This window comes from Phocoena phocoena, chromosome 1 (genome assembly GCF_963924675.1).
Source record: "Phocoena phocoena chromosome 1, mPhoPho1.1, whole genome shotgun sequence".
NCBI classification, from domain to species: domain Eukaryota; kingdom Metazoa; phylum Chordata; class Mammalia; order Artiodactyla; family Phocoenidae; genus Phocoena; species Phocoena phocoena.
In genome coordinates, this window is record NC_089219.1 from 76361301 (window position 1) to 76379177 (window position 17877).

General features: G+C 39.8%; 1 protein-coding gene across 1 annotated transcript in view; it reads left to right on the forward strand.

The window, feature by feature from the left end:
- The window catches only part of CLCA1 (chloride channel accessory 1), a 36707-nt gene extending 20907 nt beyond the window's left edge, over positions 1-15800 (forward strand). Inside the window, exons 6-14 of the mRNA XM_065898213.1 lie at positions 1257-1475; positions 2036-2263; positions 5541-5715; positions 7538-7644; positions 9811-10026; positions 10587-10848; positions 11928-12098; positions 14335-14574; positions 15412-15800. Of these exons, the coding sequence (XP_065754285.1) occupies positions 1257-1475; positions 2036-2263; positions 5541-5715; positions 7538-7644; positions 9811-10026; positions 10587-10848; positions 11928-12098; positions 14335-14574; positions 15412-15800 (2007 nt within the window). The remainder of the gene's footprint in view (positions 1-1256; positions 1476-2035; positions 2264-5540; positions 5716-7537; positions 7645-9810; positions 10027-10586; positions 10849-11927; positions 12099-14334; positions 14575-15411) is intronic.
- Positions 15801-17877: the final 2077 nt, after the last annotated feature.

A 17877-nucleotide genomic window follows, 5' to 3' on the forward strand; every position in this document is an offset into this window, starting at 1 on the left:
GAGACAGGGTTCTGTCACAGATGGATTTTCATCCCAATAAGTGCACTACAATGTTAAAGGAGCCTTATTGAAATTTCTTATAGGGTACTGTGAGGCCACAAGGTTGAGTGGAAATTCTTTAGGGGAAGGGTATGAAATGGGAGAACATTTTGAAAATAACCTTTTGGCTGAAACATGAAGGTAGAGTTCACAATGCAGAAGACAGAGGAAGAACTCCTTGACAAAGTGGGAATCATGAGCAAAGACACAGAGATATAAAACAGTCTGGCAAGTTTGAGCACTTATAGGCTACAGTGGGGGAAATTAGAGACTTGGAATGCATGGCCAGAGCAAAGATCGTGAGTGAAGTGAAAATCCAAATCATGGAGATTGCTATTAGCTATGTGAAGTAGTCTGGAGCAATCATGGGCCACAGAGGGACCTTAAGTACAGGAACAAGAAGGAATACGTACCTGGCAGCTGTGGAGTGGACCAATTAAAGAGGGAGCAAGATGGAAAGGTCAGATAGTCTGAGCGAGGGACGATGAGGGCTTGAATGATGGAGATTCCATTGGTAAGGGAGAAAAGATGATGAACTGGAGAGAGAGAGAGAATTGTATTGATCTTCTTATTTCATAGAGGGAAGAAGGTAGGAAAACTCTCAGTTTCCTATTTAGGTGACTGAATAGATAGTGGTGACACCAAGTTAGGAAATACTTGGTGATGGGGAGGAGCAGAGTCAGAGGAAAGGTGATGAGTTCAATTATGAAAACCTGAAGTTTAAGGATCCTATGGGACATCCAAGTGGATTTTGGAGAGAGCTGGAATGTTGGGTGTTGAAAGTTAGAACGCAAGGTGTTTGTAAGTCAGTGGGAAGTAAGGAAGTGAGCAGGAAGTAAAAGGATGGAGAGAAAATGGTACCAGGAGAGAAATGTTGAGATGTAGGTGGCTTAAAGATAGTGGCAATTGCTTGAAATGGCAAATTTGAGAAGTAGGAGGGAAGCCAACAGCAGGCAAATAGATGATTGCTGAGGAGCACTAAAAGTCCACTGAGGTCAAAGACTTGTTTTGAGATAGAAACTCTGAATTATCTCTATGATTTTCCCCAGCAGTGCTCTGCAGTGATTGTGGGATTGAGCCAAGGTTATGGGGTTACAAGGCAGTCTGGGGAGGAGGGCACATAAATGTAAATCTGCATTTAAAATATTTTAATCAAATTATTAAAGATTTTAACAAGTAGTTTACTGTTATCTATATCATTTTATTGACAATTTCAGGTGGTTGAATTCTGTACAGAAAAAAACCACAATAAAGAAGCCCCAAACGAGCAAAACAAAAAATGCAATCTCCGAAGCACATGGGAAGTGATCCAAGGTTCGGAGGACTTTAAGAAAACCACTCCTATGACAACACAGCCACCCAAGCCCACCTTCTCATTGTTGCAGATCGGACAAAGAGTTGTGTGTTTAGTCCTTGATAAGTCTGGAAGCATGACGGTACGTTGATTGAGTCTTGGTCTTCTGGATGGTAGTCTCACATTTGTATATGATATGATCTGGACCACAACTTGGAGCTGGCTGGGAATAAACACAACCCCAAGGGTCAGAACAGTTACAGGAATAACATTTCCATCAGAATTGCCCACCACCTCAACTTTATTCAACAAAAATTCAGCATCAAGTGTCTCATTTGCCAAATTAAATTAGCCTTCAATTTGTGAGCAAAGATCTGATGAATTATATAGAATTAACATTTTTTATGTTTCACTGACTGTATGTATGTTTATAGAACTATTACTAGAGTATTTAACTAATGATTGAACTAAAGCCAAATCCGGCTTTATCTTTTAGGGCTATTTATACAAAATAATACTATCCAAAGATGCTACTAACTATAAAGGAGAAATGTTCCTCCATAGAAGGATATGCCTTGAGTAAGCTTATTTTCATTTACTCTACATTGAGGCAGCCATTTCCAAATTCCCTCTAGCCTGTTCTGTTTTTAGTCTGCCCATCTAAACCCAACCTGACTGCTTTTCTTCTGCTTCTCCATTCAGGTTGGTGACCGCCTTAAACGACTGAATCAAGCAGGCAAACTTTTCCTTCTGCAGACGGTTGAGCAAGGGTCCTGGGTTGGGATGGTGACATTTGACAGTGCTGCCTACGTAGAGAGTGAACTTGTACAGATAAACAGTGCCACTGAAAGAGACACACTTACCAGAAGCTTACCCACAGCGGCATCAGGAGGAACGTCCATCTGCTCTGGAATTCTATCAGCATTTACTGTGAGACAAGTTGCCCTATCATAGTTTGCCAATGCTTACAATTTATGTCTCCTAAGAAATTCCCCTTTCCAGTGTTTCCATGCATGCCTGTATCTAGTTGAATTAGACAACCAATTGCAGAGCAATGGTTCAAATGGTGCAACAACATAGGCCCCCAAAGCTATGGTTAACTAATTCATTCATGCTTTTGTGTTTTTCTGCATCTGTGCATTCATGCTTTTCTGCATGCATTTGAAAGATTTGTGGTGTTACTTCTACATGTCGGGCACTGTGGTATGCATTAAGAATACCACGAGGGCCAAACATACCACACCTGTTGTCGTGGAGCTTATAATCTTAGTGGGGGGAGATTCATTAACTACATAGTCACATAAATAAGTGTATAATCATACACTAATGACTGCTATGAAGAAAGGTACACAGGGATCTAAGAGGTTATCTTCTATGAAGAAAAAAGTGAACTCTGAGTTATGGTTAAATATTGAGGTAGATTAACATTCCAAACGTCTGGGTATATAGGACCTCCTTTTTGGGAAAAAAAAAAAAGGTTTATTTATTGAAATAGGAGGGCTTAGGAACTGTAACTCTAATTGTATTGGGGGTGTATCCAAAGATCCCATCTGATCATCCAATCATGTCATCCCTCTACTTAGACATCAATCTCTCCCCATTTTCAACAAAACTAAGTAAAATTTCTCTAACTAATATTTAAGTTCTTTTATAATATAGCCCCTACCTACCTTTCCAGGCTCAAGTACTCAGGAGTCTCTCCCAGGTATTCTATGTTTAAGCAAATTAGATCCCCTGCCCTTGCCAGCCAGCTTCCACACCTTTGCCGGGCCAGCTCCCCATGTAGAATAATTTCTCCTCCCTCCTTTGTACCTCAAATCACACTCATTCTTCACACATCATCATAGACACTACTTGACATCTTTCCTGATCGTTTCAACTGTATAGAGTTTCTCCTTCTGAATCCTATGAACATTTTTCTATTTTTTCTTAAACATCTCTTACGACTTTTGACTCTTCTGTCTTATTTCCTGTCATGTTCTTTGCTCAAACAAAACTTCTTCAGAGATAGGAATTATCTTTTAACTTCCCAGGCTGCTGGCACAATATCTTTTCTATAGGAGGTTCTCAATAAAAAAAATTAAATTGAGTTATTTGATTACACCTGATGCTTAAATGCTCCAAATATAGAATAGAATATTCTATATTTATTTAGAGGCTATTTAGGTCCATGAAATAAAGAATAAGAGGCTGAAGGAAGCTGGCTGGTCTAAGGTCTCAGAATCTAGGCAGTGTCTTGGGAAACTCTGCCCTCTGTCTGCTTGGGGCATAACACATCAATGGGGCTGTTCCCGATTTCCAAGCAGCAGCAGGAACATTTAGTCTTCAGCTCACACTGTTTCATGTTGACAGCGGACTCAACCATTCCCTTACGCAGTCTGTCCCTCTGGCCCTTTTATTCCACTTTGAAGGTCAGTTCCCTAGAAGTGGTTTTTATTGTGTACGCAGCCAGCTGCAAAACCCTTATCCAGACGCCTGTGTGCACTTGGGTTCTCTTGCTTCTGCCACTCACCCGTGCTTTGATTAAAGGAGAAAGTAAGGGAGGGAAACTGACATGTTGTACTAAACTCCTGCTATACAAAACCTGAGGGGAAATGACTAATGCCAGATGGCCTGGTGGTGAAGAGGGAACTTCTGGTTCTGTATTTTCCACTCCGATGGCGTGAGAGAGTATGTGAGGAACACAGTTGGAATTTAGATGCTCCTCATGCCCAGCAGAGCCCGGGTATGGGGTGGGGGGAGATTGTGTGTGGCTTCAGGGTGACGAGGTAAAGGGCCTTGGATCCTGCACTGTCTCAATTTCCCCACTAGTCCCTGGGGCAGGACCCTGGTCAGGTCTGGCAGTGGTATCAGTTGAGCTGTGGCCACTGGGCTTTGCTTGTTTTCTTAGCTTGATCACGGCCCATTGGTCTTCCCCAGCTGACTCACCACACTCTGGCTCTCACTGTTGGAGCAGATCCCTGAGCACCCCCATGTCCTGCATCCAGCCCTTGGGAGGCTGTACACCCCTCAGCCTCTATGGCAAGATAAACTGTCTTCTTGCCTGCCAACTCTCAAGTCAGCTGCCATCCATTTCCCCTATGGATACATGGAGACTTCTGCATGATTTCCATGACACATAGCAGTGATGGGGAATGGGACAAGGGAATCCAAATTGAGCCCTTTCTCTGGCCGCTCAGGCCCTGCAGCTTGGTCAGACTGAGGCTACAGCCACAGCTGACAGGCTCCTGGGCTCCAGAATTCTTCACACGGCAGCAATCACAGTTCTGCTCTCTTCCCTTGTGGGGCAGCCCCCTCTTAAAAGAAGTGGGGTGGAAGTCTCCTCTGATCTCATCTTCCTTTTCAACCTACTTAAGAGAGCCTTCCCTTCCTGAGAGTCTGGTCCAGAGAGAGGAGTTACTTAGGCTTGATTACTTGTTTCCTCTACTTCTGGGTCTCCCTTCCACTCTTTTTAAGGGAATAGTGAACTCTTGCCTTCCTCTTCATAAACATTATTATTTTATCTAATTTTCCTTCTATCATAATCTTATCCAGTCTTATCCATAATCTTATCCATATGCATAAGGCATATGCTCTCTATACCACGTAAAAAGCTATAACCTGTGTCTCCCAGGAACAGTTGAGACATACGTGTCATAGGACAACTAGGAACTGGGGATTAATAGGAACAAAATGTTTTGCTTTAATCAGAGGGGATATTAAAATTTTTAATAACTCATGTGACCTGGGGACTGACCAATCAGAACCAAGGCCAGCCATAAACAGCTTATGGTAAGACTGGTGAATATCATACAAGCTAAAATCTGCCCCGAGTCTAATATTATTATAGTAATATATTAGTCCTCAGTATTATCCCCATTAAATGAGGGTAATTTCTGAAGGCATCTGGGAACCTCTGAAAGCCTGTCAAGGAGAGATCATGTGAAAGAAACTAGAAAAACCTTCTTTTCTGCTTAGTGCTGTCCATCCCTGGAACTGCCCTGCATCCCACCTTATTGAGTCTTCTCTGCAACAGGCTAACCAAGAGAAAAGACCATTGTCAAGTTCCATGGTCTTGTATCATTGCAAGACAGAGAGATATTTGACCATTCCTAGACACTTTTGTTTATCCCCTCTGGAATTCCTCTTCTCATTCCCTTTAACTGCAGTTTTCCCAAACACTTTGGCTACCCTGAGTATGACAACTCATGCCTGATTATGTCCTTAGGTGATTAGGAAGAAATACCCAACAGATGGATCTGAAATTGTGTTACTGACCGATGGGGAGGACAGGACTATAAGCTCATGCTTTAATGAAGTGAAACAAAGTGGAGTCATCATCCATACAGTCGCCCTAGGGCCGTCTGCAGCACAGGAACTAGAGGAGCTGTCTAAAATGACAGGTGAAGTATGACCTGCTAAGTCCTACTGTATTTTCTCTTCCACTGGACTGTGAGCTCCAGTGCTCTGGGGAGTAGGGAAAGGGTGGGATAGGGACAGATGGGGTTATCTTATTGACTAACTAGCTGCCCTTACCCCAAATGACTTTTAGAACTGACTCCACTCATTTATTTTAAAGCCTTGGTTCTAGGATTAGGGCAGTCTGGAGAAGATGGGACCAGCACAGCACTCTAGGGAGAACTTGGGACTCTCTTCCCAGACACTTTATAAGGACTGGAAAGAATCTAATCAGTTAGCCAGGAACCACTCACTTCCAGTTGGCAGCTGGCCAAGAGACCCAGGGGACACAGACGACAAGCCACTAACTATATAATACTATGATACAAGTGCTCTATTAGTAATAGAGGGTACAATGAGCACAAAGAAGGGAGCCTAGACTTTATCTGGGGAAGAAGGAGTGTACAGGAAGGTGACATCTGAATTGGGGCTTGAACAAGAAATAGCAGGGGAAGGGCAAAGGGCCTGCTGAACCAAACAGAAGGTCACTCTGAAAATATAGAATATAATGCAGTTTCTTTGTAAAACATTCATATATTGTGCTTCTACCTTCCATACACATACAGTTAAAATATATCCCATCTGAACCTGGCTTCTTCAGCAGAGTAGGTTTTAATATTTTTTTAAATTTTTTTAACTTAAAGCCAGCATTATGGATATCAATTATTATGCTGAGTTGCCATCTAAGCCAGATAAAGTGACAGGACTCTTTGCTCCTAATACTACCTGTCTTAGGCTGGGTTTCCTAGAAGCAGAGCCTGGGAAAAGGATTTAAGTGCATGTGATTTATAGAGGGAGAGCTCTCAGGAGAAAGGGAGAGTAGGGAGTAAGATCAGGCAGGGGAAGAAGCTAAGCACAGATGTGAAATTAGAGGCTAGCTGAAGCCTGGTGCCACAGGGGGCTCTGGATCTGGAATTGCATTGCAGATTTGGTACAATATTGAAAGAGAAGGCTGACCTTTTGAACCACTGTGTCCATCAGTCAGTGGTTATAGACTGTCAGGGTAGAGCAGGGGTAAGGGGGCATGTTATGTCTTTAGCTAGGGTGGCCCCATTAGGTAAAGACATTTTCTTGAATAGGAGGCAGCTATATGCCATTAATCTAACACTTAGAGCAGCTGGGGAGAGATGCAGTAGCCTAGATAAGGGGATCTGGGTGAAGTACCAGTAGGATGACCAAAATACTCTTAGATTTTGGATGTCATTAACAGTTTTAAAGTGTTTTCTCATTAACTATCTCAGTTACATCTATTCTAAATAGCTCAAGACTACATGGCCTGGTATATCATCTCCTGTTTACTCTACATAATACTTTTCTATGACTGTCCCCTGTCAGTTGTTATTTCTTACTGTTGTAACATACACATGTTTTCTGATTTAGGAGAAAACTTGAAAAGTCAAGCTTGCTAAGATTATGTCTAAAATAAGAATAAATCAATACACTTGCAGTAAGGCTTAATGACTCATATGAAAGTGCATGACCTTTAAAACACGAGATTTATATTACTAGTTTTGGTCTGTTGGAGATTCTTGACCGCTTTGCAGAGAGCTGAAGTGGCCAAATGACTATGTTGCTGAAGCTATTATTTAATAGGATTAAAAAGTTAGTATCAGCTTCTGAGTTAATCTGGACACCTATTTAATGTTAATCTATTAGTACTTTAATAACACAGTGTATAATATGTATTTTGTTATCTTAACAATATCTAAAATGTTGCAAATACTTGCTTTCTAGAAAATAACTTCTGATAATTTGATTGCATTTTAGGAGGTTTACAGACATATGCTTCAGATCAGGTTCAGAACAATGGCCTCATGGATGCTTTTGGGGCCCTTTCATCAGGAAACGGAGCTGTCTCCCAGCATTCCATCCAGGTCAGAGTTCTTCCTCCTTGGTTTTTCATGTTTATAAATAACCATAGCCAAGATGGGGAGTTTAATGGTTAAAAGTTTTAAGTTCTACATTCTTCTAGTAATGAAGTAAAATTAAAATAGACGTTTCAGCCTGATATTAGACATTATTCCTAAAATACAACACTATTCATTTAAACAAGGCAATTAGTGTTTCTTGTTTGGAAACAATACTAAGTGACTTCCTCTTAGAAACCATCAACATAAAATATAGTGGGTCCAGGAATTCTTTTTTAACATCTGTTAACGAGCACCCATAGCAATATAATTGGCTCAGAATTTTCTTCAGAGTAGATCATCTCAGTATGAATTTTCTGGGACAACTGTGCAGGGATTACTTGGTCTATTTTTCCATTACCTCAAATCCTTGATATTTGCCAAGATTTTCATATAATGAATGGAAAGTGATTTGTACTGTGAAAAGCCCATGTTGTCAGTCCAGACACCTGGATCCTGTTCATGGGTCTGCCATTAACTGTGACCACAGGCAAAGAACTTTACTTCTCTGAGCTTCAGCTTCTCAGCCAGAGATGAACCAGAAAACTTCTACGGGCCCTTCTGCTTCTAAAATTTCAAGAAAACCAAATTTTCTTTCAAAAGTCTTGGGACAATAAAAAAAGGACAAATATATTTTTAAATGCTCTTCTCTAATAGTTGTAAAAGTTATTCACATGAATCTTTAAACTAGAGAGAGTGAACAATCAGCACCACACTTGTGTGAGTTGTAACTTTTATTGTGAATAAAATTAAAGGAATAATGTAGTGTCAAAGCCAAATAATGACCTAATATATAGCACAGGGAACTCTACTCAGTACTCTGTAATGGTCTATATGGGAAAAGAATCCAAAAAAGAGTGGATATATATATATGTATAACTGATTCACTTTGCTGTACACCTGAAACTAACACAACATTGTAAATCAACTATACTCCAATAAAAAAAATTTAAAAAGCCAAATAATGACAGATTTCAAAATAATAGCCTTTCTAGTCTATCGATGTAGCATTTATTCAGTCAAAGAAGACAGCAATTATACTCATTTGGGTTATCCTAGTTCAGATTTAGAATATTAAACCCAAGAGCCCAGTTTGGACGTGGGAGGAATGTGTCTTAGAAAAATAATTAAAGTGATGAAAGGGCAAGTTTACAGCCAGGCAGTTTCTGCCCATTATTTTTATATATAAGAAACCAAAAAGGGAGAAAGATAGAGACATGAGTAGGACTCATTTACCCACCTGCCATAAGAATCATATCTAAGGGCCCCTAGCTTTCTTCATATCCCAGATCATAATCTACATACAAAACTAGAAAGTCTGGCTCCATTACTAGGCCACCCTATCTTCTAATGGATATCAATTTAAGGACCATAAATAATTATCTAGGAGATAATCCTCAAAAATCACATTTCTACAAAGTCTGGTTAGCCCTACCCTACCTCAACCCCTGCTCCACAGCTCCTTCATTCTACTTCAGACAACGAATCAGCCTTGGCCATTGATTTATTTCATTTATTTTCACAAGGACTGCAGTAATAATTGACCCACGAATTAGTTAATTGCAATTCAAACAATCCATATGTGGGCGAAAATAAGTCCTAGTTAGTCTCCTTAAGGGTTTATAGTCTAGTAGTGAGATGAGCTGTGTACACCAGTAGGTATAAAGCAAAACACAATGTGAGGAGCTCAAAGGATTGAAAGAAATAAGATTCTATGGGAGATCAAAGGAGGGAGAGATTATTCTCCACAGTAAGTGAGATGGACATCAGAGAAAGCTTCATGGAGAAAGTGGCTTTTGAATTGAATTTTGAAGGGTAGGTAAGGCTTAGACAAATGGACGTGAATGTACAGACTTCCAGGAAAAGCAGAGAGTATGATAGTCAGAGAGTCAGGGATTCATGAGAATCATATGGGGAAGTGGTCTGGTTTGGGTGTAGGAATCAACATTATGGAAGCTAAGGCTGAAAAAGTAATCTAGAATTGGATCATAATAGGTCCTAAATATCAAACCAAGAACTCAGGCATCACTGAAGGCTTTTTAATGGGATAACTGAGAGTTGGAGACAGAATGGAAGAGACTATGTGATGGGGGCTCTATTCTCCAGAAAGTAAAGAGCTGTTTTTCTTAACAGCTTGAGAGCAGGGGATTAACCCTCCAGAACAGTCAGTGGTTGAATGGCACGGTGATTGTGGACAGTACTGTGGGGAAAGACACTTTGTTTCTCATCACCTGGACAACTGACATTCCCCAAATCCTTCTCTGGGATCCCAGCGGAAAGAAACAAGATGGCTTTTTAGTGGACACATACATCAAAATGGCCTACCTCCAAATCCCAGGCATTGCCAAGGTATGGACTCATCTATTTTCCTTCTCACAATTTGATAAGATAATATAAAATTTTTACAGAATAATTGTAGCTTTTTAAATGAGGGTGGTTGCTAAAAAAAGAGCCAGTATTGAATGAAAGAGAAAACAAGGAAAAATCTCCATCCGGTGGAAATCACTCAGTATGACAGCAAGTCCAGAAAAAGGAAGTTGGTGATATTTTCTCCAGGTGCTAAAAGGAGAACCTTCAAATTACACAGCAGCTAGAGCTTTGGCATCATGAAAACTATTTCCTCTACCTCAGAAATCTGTCGATTTGATCCTGCTCTTGAGAAACCAAGGCTAAAATAAGGACACAACTTTCAGACCTCATTTTTCCCAACTAGGATTTTCTTGGCAATAGAACCATGTACTTAGTCCAAATATACCAAAGTTTCCCTTGGCTGAGAGAGTATCAAAAATCTTCTTAGATATACTTGTAATGTACTTGTATTAGATGGGCTCTTCCTATAGGTGGCATTGAAGTCAGATCTGTGTCACTTAAAGCTATTAAGTGGAAATGTCTCCATTTTTTTTGGCTAGGTCGGCATTTGGAAATACAGCCTACAAGCAAGGTCACAAACCCTGACTTTGACTGTCACCTCCCGTGCATCAAGTGGTACCTTGCCTCCAGTTACAGTGACCTCTAAAATGAACAAAGACACAGGCAAATTCCCTAGCCCTATGGTAGTTTATGCAAAGATTCACCAAGGAAGCTTGCCAATTCTCAGGGCCAAGGTCACAGCCCTGATAGAATCAGTGGATGGAAAAACAGTTACTTTGGAATTATTGGACAATGGAGCAGGTAACCACCCAAGAACTTGAAGAACATATCTTTCTTTTCCAAGAAGCAACCAGGGAAGAGCAGGAGGGCATGTTGTGGTGAGGACAGTTAGAAGCAGGAAGTCCAGCACTGTGGTCCTGGTTGGGGGAGCTTTCTGCCACCCCACAATTACTATATTTCAAATTGTTGGAAAACATGAGGAAGGGACTACCTTTAGCTTTTGTAAAGCCCCGAAGTCTCAGACTCTAGGGAGTTGTCAGTGGGTATTCCACACCCTCCAAAAAGTGAAGAAGGAAAATTAATAGGTATTTTGTGTTAGGAGTTTGTGTGAAGATTAGACAGATGGATAGATAGATAGGTAGATAGATAGATCTTCATTTTTTAATCTTCACCACACACTTTGGAGATATTATCCCTACATTACAGATGAAGAAACAGGCTTTCACATTTAAAAAGCAGCAGAGTTGGATTAAAGTATAGTCATACGTGACCCCCATATCTATGTAGATTCTATATTATCCTTCACCCAAAGGGAAAATTCTACCTATTATTTTTATATTTAAGAAGTCAAACAGGGAGAGAAAAAGAAAATTCTACATTTATTTTTGGAAGGAACTTGACTACTGTGAAACAAGTAACCTTATTAAAACAAATTCTGTAAATGAATTTCCCACCTAAATCTACCCTAGTGAAAAGCCATAAATTAAAAAAAAAATCATATAACTTTTTTTTCTCACCAGTAACATATAGTAATTGAATTCAGTTCAACAGATACGTACTGAGTAGTTACCTTGTGCTATGTTGGTTGTAAAAGAGGCACATGATTGATCTCTGAGTTCAGAAAAAAGACAACAATTCAGGAAGACAAGATGTACACGTATGAAATTACACACACATACACACACACACACACACACACACACACACACACACGGAAAAGAAGTATACCTCATTCTTAACATAGTCAAATCCTAAACTCTCTTGGAGATAACACTGGATTATCTTTGCTTTAAGAAAATTTAATCCACGTATGAGTTGGAAATATACAAATGCCCAGTTACCTTTAGGATATTCATTAATTCCTTCATTTCCCTGTCAAGGTGCCGATGCTACTAAGGATGATGGTGTCTATTCAAGGTATTTTACAGCTTACGATACAAACGGTAGATACAGTGTAAAAGTGTGGGCTCTGGGAGGTGTCAATACAGCCACTCAGAAGGGGATACCCCAGCAAATTGGAGCCATGTACATACCTGGCTGGATCGAGAATGGTAAGTCATCTATAATAACATCCTTGGCTTGAGTAAAAGGCTTGGAATCAAGTGAAAACCACTAAACCTGTGGAGAGAATGGTACAAAATTAAATCAGGGTTTCTCAACCTTGGTAACTATTGACATTTTGGCCACATAATTCTTTGTTGTGAAGGGCAGTCCTGTGCATTGTAGGATGTTTAGCAGCATTTCCGGCCTCTATTCACTAGATATCAGAAGCGGCCCCCACAGTCATGACAATTAAAAATGTCTCCAGACATCATTCACTGTCCTCTAGGTAATAACATAGCCCCCAGTTGAAAACCACTAGACTGAACGTAGATTTTGACCACCCTGGTCATCTCTTGTGCTTCGTTTGCCTCACTTGTAAAATAGGTAATAATGGTAACTACCTCATGGGATGGTTATGAGGAATAAACAAGAAAACACATCTAATAAGCTATTGCTGGTAAATAAGAAGTGTTCAATAAATGTTTGTTATTATTTTAAATAAATCTTAACACATTTCATAATAAAGCTCTTTCTACTGATATAGGCATTTCCACAGAATCAAAAATAACAATTTGGGGCTTGTTATCTGCATCAGTATCACCAAAAGCCCACTGTCTCCTTTTCCTCCTCTCTTCTGCTCAGACTAGGGAGAATAGTAGACGAACCTAATAACAGGTAGCACACTGAGCCCACATGTAAGCAAGTGGAAAAATTACGCTCCAAGGAACAGACAGTCCCACACCAATCTTAGTTACGAACACTTGTCCTGGACTAGAGCTGGAATGAGGTCCAAGACTGAGTCCTGATAGGTTCCAGGACTTGTTTTCCATCAACCTGCATTCTGTCCTGGACAGGTCTTGTCCTAGTGCTGGTGTGTAGTAAGAAAAGCTCTTCTAAGAAGCTTCACACTGTCCTCTTTACTTGAGTGTGTGATCAGTAAAGGGAGGATTCTGAGACATGTGGTGTGTCCTCATGCAAAAGTGATAATAGGAAAAAGTGCTTTAAAAGACACCATTGCTTCCAAAGCTCTTTTACATATTTCAGCTTATTTTATTCTCATTTGCCCTTTTTGTTGAGTTAGGGAGAGAAGTCAGGAGAAGACGGGTATACTTGCTATATCTAGCATTATGCTCAGTGTTACACTTACATTAATATAGCTCATTCTCCTAATTATCCCATTTTACAGATGGAGACAGAGGCTAGAGAGGTTATTGGTCCACATTACTAAAAGTGATAGCACCTGACTTGGCACTGGGAAGCTATGCTCTTCCCCCTATACCTTGATGAGCCTTGATACCAAGAAAGAAATTCTCTACTGGTGAATTGAATTAATCTTAAACCTGCTAAAGTATTCATTTCATCTTTGCCCAAGACCAGATTAATGGGTATAAAGATCAATCTGTCTTTACAGACAAAAGATTATAAGGGCTAAAGAAGAAGAGTTTATGAGAAAGTAAAACCAGAGTAATGCCATGTTAAGGTATTCCAGAATATTTTTATTGAAAAGAGAGTCTGAGAATCCCACTGATTGAGCAGGCCAGGGTATATTTAGAATTTCAGGATGATTTTTATACAACCGTTCAACAAGAATGTGAAGCAAATTGGGATTGCTACATGAATTAGATTTCCATGCATTCATTGAGAAAATCAAGTCTTTCAAAAGCACACAATTTTGGAACCCCTAACATAAAACATTTTGTGAGAAACTACAATCTAATAAGAAAGACAAAACACAAACATGGAGAAAAAAGAGAAAAATGCACAGAATTATTAATCAAGGCAATTCTTGAAGGCCCAGATAATTGATTAAGAAATAAATAGGAAAGACAATGAAACCCCTAGTATTACCCAGGTGGAAGAGATTGCTTGAGGAAGTCTGAGAAGGTTTAAAGCAGGGGTAGTATTTAAACTGACCTTGTGTCAGGTTAAGAGTAGGATAGCAAAAAGTTGGGAAAAGAAACAATTCCAGGACAAGTATATTTACAAAAAATAAATTATGAAAGCTATTCCACTAAATATCCAGGAAATAAATATATGTGAGATAAAGAACTGTGATTTTCTCTTTGCTTTTTTTCCATCTGATGCAACCTGATTTGGGAGCTTTACAACAAATGGTTAAAGTAAGTTTTGTGTGTGGGAGGAAAGAAGGAAAGGGTAGAAAGAGGGTAATACAATAAAAAACAGAGGGAAGTATAGCCATTTCATGGTGTTGTTTACCTTGCACTGAGGAATTTTTTAATGCAGGTCAAGTAAAATGGAATCCACCAAGACCTGAAATTAATAAGGATGATCTTCAAGGCAAGCAAGTGTGTTTCAGCAGAACGTCCTCGGGAGGTTCATTTGTGGCCTCCGATGTTCCAACGGCTCCCATACCTGATCTCTTTCCGCCTTGTAAAATCACTGACCTGAAGGCAAAAATCCAAGGGGACAGTCTCATTAATCTGACTTGGACGGCTCCTGGGGATGATTATGATCACGGAAGAGGTAAGCTGAGTGTGGTGTGGGCCCTGTAAAAGAGTTTAGCAGCCAAGCAGAGAGGCAGAGGGCGCGAGGCAGGCAGGCATGTTGTGATGCATGTGGAGGGATCTTGAACATCCTCTGAAATGAAAGCTTAAGATTTTTAAACATGAGAAGTTTAGAATCTGAAAAACTGGCCCAAAGGGGTGTAAGATGTTTCAACCAGGAACAGGCAATCCTCAGTTTTTTTCTGAAATCTTGCCAAGCCGTTTGCTTGGCAATCTTGCCAATCTTGCTTGCTGCTTTAATAAACCTCATTTTTAGTAATGACCCCTGGAGAGAATGGGGAAAAGATCATAGATATCTAGGGAGCAGGGCTGTCCTTTGGAAGAAATCTCAGATTCTACCAGAGTTTTCCTCTCAAAGTATGGTCTGTGGACTGCAGCATGGGCATCAGATGAATGCTTGTTAGAAATGTGGAACCTTAGGCCCCACCCCAGACCTACTGAAACAGAATCTGCATTTTAAGATCCCTGGATGATGTGTATGTATGGTCAAGTTTGAGAAGCACAAATAATAAAATAATAAGTGGTAATTAACCTCCTCTCTCAGTCAGGTGCTATGGCCAGAAATACTGACCTAGTCTTTAAGTCAAGCCTGATCCAGTTTTACATTTATCACTCCGTCGGGATATAAAAATAAGAATGTAAAAGAAGATACTAATGCTTATAAATATGGACCGTCAATTACATTTATTTATTGGTATTTTATGGGATGGTGATATTGTTTCTAACAGACTTTTTAAAACTTCTTTAAGACTTGAGAATTACAAGTCACATCCTTTTTCTCTCTTTCTTTTTTAAGCTCACAAGTACATCATTGGAATAAGCACAAATATTCTTGATCTCAGAGACAAGTTCAATGATTCACTTCAAGTGAACACCACTGACCTCATCCCAAAGGAGGCCAACTCAGAGGAAGTCTTTGTGTTTAAACCAGAACACATCACTTTTACAAATGGCACAGATCTCTTCATTGCTGTACAGGCTGTTGATAAGGTCAACCTGAAGTCAGAAATCTCTAACATTGCACAAGTATCTTTGTTTATTCCCCCAGAGACTCCTCCAGAGACACCTAGTCCTTCTCTCCCTTGTCCTGATATTAATATCAACAGCACCATTCCTGGCATTCACATTTTAAAAATTATGTGGAAGTGGCTAGGGGAATTACAGCTATCAGTAGCCTTGGGCTGAGTTTTCCCCAAAATAAACAAATCATCCATCTTTTTTTTGATTATAAAAATTTATAAAATGTATTTTAGACTTCCTGTATGAGGCAATTTAATGAAATAAAATGCTAAACAACCAGATACATATGTATAAAAACTACTTAGTCAAATCCAAAAGTTTAATTATTGCTCACTTATTAATGATTTTGGGTAGTAGAAAGTAGGGGTGCTTGCATCAATAAATGGAAGTATGTTTTAGTTTGATTTAAGGAGCTTTGCCAAGTTATAAAAGAACATGTAATTCTATGTGAAAGATGCCAGAAAGGCCCAACCAGATCAAACTATTTAAATATAAAAGGCATGGCTTGTTATAGAGGAGATTTGGACCAACATCACCAGAATTATGTTTTCTTTTCACTAGATTTGGGCAAGGATGATGCATTTAAGAAAGAGATTGCACTGTAGAAAGAAATAACAGCATGGTAAGGGCTCCATAGGCATAGAAATGTATGTAATATGCATGCAATTACAAGAGTTGATGATCCCTAAAGCCACAGTGGTGGGACATGAAGTAGGAAAGTAGGTTCAGGCCAGGTGTGAAGGAAAGTGATTGAGAAATAAACATTTATTTTGTACTTTGTGTCAAGTGCTCTACTAATGCCTTATATGCATTACTTTATGTAATGCAATTCGGTTCATTCAGTAAATGTTCATTAGATGACTACTATATTCCAGGCTTACGCTAGACCCTGAGTACAAAAAGATGAGCAAGATTTGGCCTTTTTCTTATAGGCGTAAAGAACATTTGAGGATAAATCAGTGCTATGCTTGAGGAGTATCAGGAGGAGGGAGGTTTTGAGGACTACATAAAGGTGGAAGAGGCTATGGTCATGACAGATGAAAGGGGAAGGAGAAGAAAAAGGAAAAAGGACAAATAGACTTAGCAGTACGGCAGTTCCCATCAAGGACTAATCACACATTCCAGTGCCTCCATGGCCAAGTACTCTTGTGAAAGTTGTTTCAAGTTCTCAGTTCATTAGCACAATTAGTTTAAAGTGCGGGTGACTCTCTGATTGAATACAAAATATCTAGAAGACTGTTTCTACATAGACTCCAAATTTATTTCTTTATTTACAGATTTTCCTTAAAGGAAGATTCAAAGATTTCAAAATAGGATTTGAGGCATCTTAGAGATACATAAAATAAACATGTTTAAAAACTAAGAAAATAAAGAAATGAAGTAAATATATAATAAAAACTAGAGGAAGCTTCAGCATATCCAAGGCCAAATATAATGTCCTGCTCAATTGCTATCGGCAGGTCACACATCAAAGATTTACAGAGTCCTGGGCTTCCCTGGTGGCGCAGTGGTTGAGAGTCCGCCTGCCGATGCAGGGGACATGGGTTCGTGCCCTGGTCCGGGAAGACCCCACATGCTGCGGAGCGTCTGGGCCCGTGAGCCATGGCTGCTGAGCCTGCACGTCCGGAGCCTGTGCTCCACAACGGGAGAGGCCACAACAGTGAGAGGCCTGCGTACCGAAAAAAAGAAAGATTTACAGAGTCTAAAGTGAAAAACAAACCATAGGGTCAGGAGGAGCATGGCTTTTTCTAGTCGAGACCCATGTGAAGTTTCATCTACAGATCCTCAATAAATTAGGGTACTGTGGTGTTAAGGACAGTAGCCTCGGGAACACCCATATAATAATCACAACAAGTTTAATGTAGCACTGATCACATCTTTCACTGTAATCACACTTCACTGTGGTGTTACAATACACTCTGGCATTGTTCAGGAAAGACTATTATACAGGGGCCCAAACAATACAAAAGTAGCAAATAGCTCTTGAGTTTGCTCCAAAGACAAAATTTGAAATGAATGGATTGTATGTCCTTTAGTCTAAGAAAGACTAGTTTTTCTTATGTATGTTTGTTATAATAGAACAGCAGAGAGTTCTGAGGCAAGGAAGACAGTGACGTCCTAAAATTCAGTATTGTTTATTGAGGACACATCCAGGTGCTTTGTCAACCAAATGGACAGAGGATCAGCTTGTAGTCTTTCTCTTAAAGTTACAAAATGAAACTAGGACATATGCTTGACTAGA